General features: G+C 24.8%; 1 protein-coding gene across 1 annotated transcript; it reads right to left on the bottom strand.

The window, feature by feature from the left end:
• Positions 1 to 404: 404 nt before the first annotated feature.
• LOC112797149 (transcription factor SCREAM2) lies at positions 405 to 3,920 on the bottom strand. Its single transcript, XM_025839954.3, has 4 exons — positions 3,538 to 3,920; positions 3,246 to 3,383; positions 2,744 to 2,914; positions 405 to 554 (listed from the first exon to the last, which is right to left on the bottom strand). Exons 1-4 carry the CDS (start codon positions 3,616 to 3,618, stop codon positions 474 to 476), a joined length of 471 nt encoding a protein of 156 aa, XP_025695739.1. The 5' UTR covers positions 3,619 to 3,920; the 3' UTR covers positions 405 to 473.
• Positions 3,921 to 8,711: the final 4,791 nt, after the last annotated feature.

Here is an 8,711-nt window from a genome sequence, read left to right as displayed (position 1 = left end):
CAAACATCTTATTTTATCTTATTTTAATCCTCTAATTATTTTTTTTTCTAAAAATATCCCTTTTCGTTATCATCTTCTAGATAGCAACAATAATCATAATAATAGATTTGTAATGGCCATAATTATGTTTTTAGCAAATTGAGAATGAAAATAATAACAAAATAAAAAGAAAGTAAGATAATGATAGAAAAAAATATTAATTTTGATTAGAGGACAATAATAAACAAAATAAAATTAAATATTTTAAATATTAAAAACAAAATTAAAACTTAATTCAAAAGCTAGAGACTAACAAATACTTTAATCATTAATAAAGATTAAAAAAGGTACTATACTACTATATATATATATATATATATATATATATATATATATATATATATATATATATATATATATATATATATTTAAAAAACAAAGCTTTTTATTAATTTTTTCTATGTGCTTCCAATACTATTACATTTAATTATTATTTAGTAATTACTTTTGTTGATTGCTTGCAACACTGCTTGCTTCACCACTTGTGCGTCAATAGTATCATTGTTCTTTTGACTCTGCAAAAGAAATTAAACCAAATAGTTTTTATCAATCCAAATTTCAGAAGGAATAACTAGAATCACGTGATAGGAATTTTCAATTGTATCTATGCATAATGTGTGTTATTTTATTTCCCACAAGTACTCATGTTTGACAAGTAGACAATAATAACTATTAATAATAATGCAACTCTTTAATTTGCTTAGTTGGCAATAGTGCTCTATATATATATAGCGCATGCAATACTACATATGGCTAGTGAGAAATCCATTTAAGAGAAACACTGTTTTCATCTCTGTTTGATCGATCGAGGGAAAAAAATAGTAGAGAAGAGAAAAAAGATAGAGACCCAGGGAGGGTGGTTACTATAGAGTAATTTCTGTCCATATAAGTAATTTTCATTTTGTTAATTAATTTATTTAAGCTTATTTATTTGTTTGTATTTTTTTTTTACCTACAATTCTTAAGTTTTGTTTGCATGTAATTTCATTAAAAATATATATAAAGGCAAATAGTTTTTTTCCCAATTTTTTAGAAAATATTCAATTTTTTATGTTTCTCAGACAAAAAAAAAGTGTTTATTTCTATCTTTATAATCAAACGAGAATATGTTATTCTATTATCCTTATATTTGTCTTGAAGAAAATATCAAAATGCAGCTTAGAAAGAGAGAGAAGTTTTATGTTGTATCAATCTAGTTAACTAGTATGTTAAAACTTAAATCACTAATAATACTATATATTTCTAAAAATAAAACAAAATTTAAAGTAAAATCTAAAAACCAGCACATTCTCTGGAACTTCAAAAGCAACAAGAAAAAGGCTGGAAATGAAAACTTCAAAATCAAAACCACTACTAAATACTAAATACTTTCACCACATAATTGGTGCAGCATATACATCCTTATTCTTCCAAAAGCTTAAATAATGAATAGGAATAAATAAATAAATAGTTATATCTCTAATAAATATTTTCGCTCAAGAATTTTTTATTTATATAAATTGTTTTTACATATTTTTTTCTTTTATTGGTATCATGTTGATTTTTTTTTGTCAACAAGGATCAAAGTCTATATCTTTAAGTTATAGAAATTCTGATATTATATATATATATATATATATATATATATATATATATATATATATATATATATATATATATCTTTTTTTTAATTTTAAACTAATAGACTGATATATATAAGTAGTTATATCTCTAATAATATAAAAGTAATAGTTATATGTAAATAATTATAAGAATTTATAATAACTTGATTTCTTATTATTCACAATATTACATTTCTTCTATATTTTTTTTCATTTGTTTTATATAGTAATTTCATTTTTTTTGTGTTAATATGATTAATTTTAAGCAATAATATTATCGATTCTCTCTATTATTTCGTACACCTTGAAAAGAAGCTTCTATATATAGTTATGTTGCTCAAATAAATGTTGAACAATGTTTACCGTGATCGATCTTATATCCATATAAAAATAATTTGTTTGAAAAGTCTCAATCCCTGAAGAAGAATACATTAAGTAATTTCCATTAATTTAATTTATTTGATCCAATAGCTATATTTTATTATATTGAGATTTAGATTAAGCCAGAATCATTTCTTGTCCATTTTTGAGAATTCTTAGGCTCAACTAGGAAATAAGAAAAGAACAATAAAATATATATAAAAACAAAAAACTTGAGTACTGCTTAGTTATATTACCTGAAATTGTCTATTTGCTGCTAAAAATATATACATGCTGAAATAATACTCCTATGTAATAATACTCTTAGGCCCTAAATAATATATGTTATTGTATGAATTGTTCAAGTACAAGGGTATTCATATTTCATGGTCAGACACCTATTTATCATGAAAAGTTGTAAACCAGTTAAGGAAAGAGTTGTTGAACTAATTTTTTAGTTAATACTTTTTTTCCATTATTAGCAATAAGTACTATTTATTTTAATTATAACTGAACTCATCCAAAATAACAGAAGTATTGTATTGAAGTTATATTTTATTCTAAAAAATGACACGCCAAAAATCAAATTCTACACATTTAAATTATAAAAATTATTGTATATATTATGTCATGAATGATCTTTTTCAAAACCACTTAATGAATAATTATATAGGATTAATTAGTATATTCTATATCAAAAGGAAGAAAAAATAATCAAATAATAAAATATTATGTTGGCTTACTTCTCCACCCACTGCTTGAAGCTGGAAAGTGTCTTCACAAGAAACCCTAGCATCAAGAACATCAAGTCCAAGCTCTTCAAATGCTTTTAGTATTGAGACCAACATACCAGGGCAATTCTTCTCTGAATACACGTTAATGTGGAAACCTTTTTCTAGGGTTTCCACAGTCACCTGCAATTTTATTTTATTATTATATTAAACATGCAATTTGTCCTTATTTTTTGTGTTTATTTTTAAAAAGACATTTTTATGTGAAGATAATGTTATAAACTGTTAAATAATTTTTAGACAAATATATCAAATCATTTAATAATTTACAATATCATTATATGAAGATGTCTTTGTTGAAATAACTATCATATTCTGTTCGTATTTTATCTATTATTAAAAACTTTTGATATATTTGAGAACGATTTCACATGTATATGAAAAAATTGCAGAAAAAAGATAAAAGAGATATTATAAAATAATCAAATGAAATAAATACAGAAAAAATAGGCACCATAGGTAGTTCATCATCAATTTGAGAGGTTGACGAAGATGTTTCAGGGATTACAAGCTCGGAATTCAGTCCCTCCACTTTTTGCTTCAACTCCTCTATGTATCTGGATGCGTCCACAATAATTGAAGCTTTGTTCACCTGCAAAATAAACCCCAAAAAAAAAAACTATTATTCAATATGAAGAAGCTTTTGCAATTGAGTAAAAATAGTGATGAGCTTGATTGATATATATTATATTAATTCATCATGAACATAAACCTACATATATAATATAGAATCAATTATTACATACACCACTAGAATTTGTAACATCTCGGAGTTGATTCAACTTTTGTTGAAGAGCCTCCCTTCTTCTCTCCCTACTAGAAGCCATGCTTTCTTCTTCTTCTTCTTCTTAGTTTTATTGTTATTATTTTGCTTTTCACTTCAATAATTTTTGTGTATTTGGTTTTTGTTCTTCTGATAACTTCTTACAGGGTCTCTGTCTATATACCCTTACTCATCAATTCCCATATATATGTGGCTTTGAGGTTTTTATTTTTGTTTTTTTTTAATATATATATATATATAGAATGTTTGAGGTTACAAAATTATATATGTTATCTCTTGTTTGTTTCCTTGACGACTACCCAAGTATCCCCACAACAAAATTATTCATTTCACTAGTCATTTACTAAATTGACCTCATTATTCCCCCCCCCCCCCCTCCTTCTATATACATGGTAATTATGGTAATTTTGATATTTTAAAAAGTATTATTAAAATTAAAATAATATTTTTTATTGTTAAACAACATTTTTTAAAAAATGTTACTAAGAAAAGTGTTATACAACAAATATAATTTTAATTTTAACAATACTTACATAATCATCGTGACATAGACATACTAAAATTCATCATATATATATATAATATAAATTAAAATAGTTTTGATAAGAATGAAGAATTATAATTGTCCTATTTCAACCACCCTTTATGTTTTATATAAAATGATAAGACATCGCACTTACTTACACACATTAAACTAGCTTGCTAAATCTTACTAATAACAAGAAATAATGTGAAATCAAATTACTGTTTTATTTTATTATTATATATATAACAATAGAGGAAAGCTAAGGAACCAAAAGCATATCAGCCAAAACCCAGCCAAATACTTTTGGATGAATTTAAAATTTTTACGAGTTAATATATATGAATGTTTCTTCTACTAAGTATCAGAATGTTTCTTTTTCATATTAAATGGATGTTCTTTTATATATTTTTCGAATTTGTAATTGTTGGAGGTGGATAGATCAATGTGAGAGAAAAGAGGAAGGTTTTTATAAGTTTTAGTTAGATTTACTTAATCAATTTAAATTTTTTTAAATTTTAAATTTAAAAAATTTAAAATTAATTAATTATTAATATAAATTAATGTAATTTTGTTTAGTTTTTTGCTGATAAACTTTTGGTTCCTTATACTTTTTCATAACAATATTGTTTTTTGTTTGGTTCTATCTTAATTAAGAAGCACTCATAATTCGTGAAAACAACATTTATCTACCTCATAAATCATAATCCGTTCCTACATTCATCATTTCACACTTTCCCAAAGCCCGAACAAGATTTCTTTTCAGTACAAGAGAGGCAGGAATGAGTGGCGATTTTTTAGGATTTTACAGCAATTTTAAACCGTTACAAAACGAATTATCAATAGTTTAAAATTTAAAAATGTGCATAACATTAATTAATTGTATAAATTGATTTTAGCAATGATTGATTAAAATTAAAAGGAGAAGTACGAGGAATTAATGAAATATTTGTACAATGTGGATAATGGAAGTTTATAGAGTATTAGAGATATAACTATTAGTGTTACATTTTTTCATCAGCTGAAGTTTTTGGGATGAGTGGTATCATGACATGATATTAGAATGCTAGATCTGAAAGGTTGAAAATTCGATCCTTAGTGAACCCCAAAATCAGTCTAAGTTTTTGAAAAGATGTTTATTATTCCTAGTACTTATATAGTTATTCTAAATAATATAGGAAATGTTCATTTTGTAACTCAATCACGATGAATGTGAAGAAGGGTATTTAAGTGAAATAGAAGAGAGAGAAAGAGAGGAAGCTAAGGAAGTCCCGTGAGGGTAATGTTTTGGATGGATTGACAGCTAAAAGAGGTTTGTTTGAGGCATCGATTCGTAGTTTTGGAAGGATTTAAATCATATAAACAATAGAATGGAACCACTTTGAGCTTCCATGGCTTTATCTATCTATCTATCTTTCTTTCTTTATAATATAGCCACTTTCTTTCATGGAACTTAGCTTCCCTGTCACGTGCCAGATTCCCTTCAAAACCGCGTTAACTCCACAAAATTCTCATTTTCCTCACACTCATCCACGTGCCTGCTTCTACCATCCCTCAACCCTCCCACTCACCCTTCATTATGCTACTCCAAATTATTGTGGCTGCTATCATTTAAATTCCTTGTTGAAATTTTGAAAATAGTAAAGTTTAATTTTTCAATTTATACGTAATTAGGGTTTCTTATTTGTGTAATGCACTATGCATAACATCATTTTTTAATATATGATAAGTTTGTTATTATTTTAAATTTAAATTGTTTTATTTAGTTAGAATTAGGCCAGCTTTGAGTTTTTATCATTTTGTTATTCATCAATTATGAAGATAACATAATCAATGTCAGTTAATTGAGTAATCGGTTTAGTCGTTTGTTTAAATAAGCGTAGGAATTAGTCATGACAAAAAAAAAAGCGTAGGAATTAGAATGATCGACGATAAACTCTTAAATGAAGTTTATATCCGTGTCAGATTAATTTTTTATTTATTGGACTAAAAAATACTGTAAATAACAAAAAAATAATAAAAATAACTTCTTTAGATTAGAATTATAATTAATTTATATATATATATAATAAATTTTAACATAATTCGAATTTAAATTTAGTCAATTTTTCATTCAAAACGTTTTTATGATTAACGCTTAAATTTACAGCATAGATAGTGTTTCTTAGGAGAAACTCCACCACCTCTTCCAATGGTCCTTCCCGGAAGCACGGAGATATGCTTGACAAGAACTTTGACCATACTATGGATAAAATCCATCGACTTTAATAATTTTAATGGAGAAACTTTAGCATTCTTCCAATGATCCCTCGTAAACATGTACGTATAAGTTTGCCAAGAGTTTGATTATTGACACGATTGGCTATTGCTACACATTGGTACGCCTATCCTTATTTTATTTGAGCACAACGAACCTCGTAAATCATCTCATTAAAGACTTCTCACTTTTGATCCATCGGTTTAAAATGAGCCATGAAAAACGCTCAAAAAAATAATACTTAACAAATTTAAATTTAAACGAAATAAAAATGTTATAAATATTTAAAAAAAAATACAAGTACTAAAATAAATAAGTTCTTTATTATTTTTTAATAAAAACATAAAATAAATAAGCATTACTAAATTTTTTTTGTCTCTAACATGTGAAGTATATATCATCTAGAAACATAATAAAAAAATAAGTACTATTTATTACAGATAATTATTCTTGGAAAGTTCACACATATCTGACTATTTGTTTCTGAAAATTTTTAAATAAACCAAGTGAATTTTACAATTAAATGATTAAATAATACATTTATAATTCACATGAAATCATATGAACAGTATTATTAAAATATATTTTATTTAAAAATAATAATTTATACAAATAAATGAATCAATAAAGAAGTTTTCAATGCAGAAATCAAATCAAATAGTTTACACTTGGACGATTCTATCTCTAGAAGTAATTCTTTTCTCTTGTGTGTCTATATAGAATAACAAATTCAACATGTGACCTACATGTTAGACTAAAAATTCCTTGCTAACTGAAGCTAAGCCAGATACATCTAAGTTAACGTTATTACCATTATTATCATTATTAACTATGATTTTCTAATACGAGACCTTTCAAATAAATTCAAAATATATAATTTTAAAAAAATTATTCTTCAATTATAATTTTATAAATATAATTTATAACTTATAATAGCATAAATAAAATATAATTATAAATATAAAATTTACTCACATGTTTGGTCCTAAGGGTCTGAAGACCAACATCAAAATGGCATCAATATAAAAATTAAAAGTTGAAATCAAAATGATTGAAAAGGGTTGAAGATGGCAGTTTCAATACAAAAGAATAACCCAAATAAGGCAGGGAAGCAAGGTAAAAAAAATTTGTTTGGGAGCTTATTGGTTGAAAAATAACTTATTTACTTAGTATACTAATTATAAATAGAAATGACAAAAAAATGTACTTATCACTATAAAAAAAATCGTCGGATATATTATTGAATTTATTCGTATACTTACTAAAAAAAATTACAACAGTATTAATATGTTTATCGTTGGATTTAACAGTGAAATAAATCTGATGGTATAAACCTTGTCAATAATTATTTATTGACGAATTTTTTCGTTCGCCGCTAATTACCGACAGATTTAGCGACGGATGTAAATTTTTATTTGGCGAAATTCTTGAACTTGTTATCATTAGATTTATCAAGGATATTTATCAAGGATAAATCTGATAGTAAACTTAAATTTATAAATTTTAAAAAAAAATTTGAATGGTATCTTCTTAGATGGTAATATTTCTTTTGCAATCTTAACATCCAAACAATAGCACTAAATCATATTTGTAGTCTAATATAAAAAAGAAAAAAATGAACTTCTATTATATTTCTCTCCAACCAAACAAAGCTTCAATTCTCTCATTAGTGCTCTCTCTATTAAATAATAGTATGAACTATATGCAGTAGGGTTAAAATAAAGTATCATGAATATATACCTTTTTTTATTTAATTTTTTGTCTTATATCTAATTTATTAATTTTGTGAATTATATTATTATTCATAGACAATTACTCTTCTGAAAATGAGGAGTCACTAATCAAGTAGTGTTTTAAGATCCAATAATGATGACCACCTGCAAATGTGAAACAAATTGGTGTTCAATGTTAATCATTATAACAACAGCGATAACTTATGTCATTAAAAAAAACAGCGAGTTCACGTTTGCCAATTCATTCAATTTATTTATGTGAATTAGGTGAATTTTCATTTCTTGAATTCCAAACTAAAGTAACCTAAATTTTTTCTGAAATAGTATAAATAAAAATAAATTATCAATAATTTATTTAACTCCATCATTAAAATAATATAAATTCAATTTTTTTTACATAAATGACATAATTCAATAGCAACAAGAAATCATTTATATATCTTTCTATATCTAAAATTTTAATTATCAATTGAACTTAAAAAACTAACATATTCAATATTATTACATATGATTTATCCGAACATATCACAACTCACCAATATCCTTATCTTCAACATATAATTTAATATTATTCAAGTCAACAATATCTAGACGACATTTAGAAATAGACCAAAAAAACTTCA

Source organism: Arachis hypogaea, chromosome 4, assembly GCF_003086295.3.
Source record: "Arachis hypogaea cultivar Tifrunner chromosome 4, arahy.Tifrunner.gnm2.J5K5, whole genome shotgun sequence".
In the NCBI taxonomy this organism is placed as follows: domain Eukaryota; kingdom Viridiplantae; phylum Streptophyta; class Magnoliopsida; order Fabales; family Fabaceae; genus Arachis; species Arachis hypogaea.
Note: the sequence above shows the minus strand (reverse complement) of the source record. Positions and strands in the feature narration are given on the sequence as shown.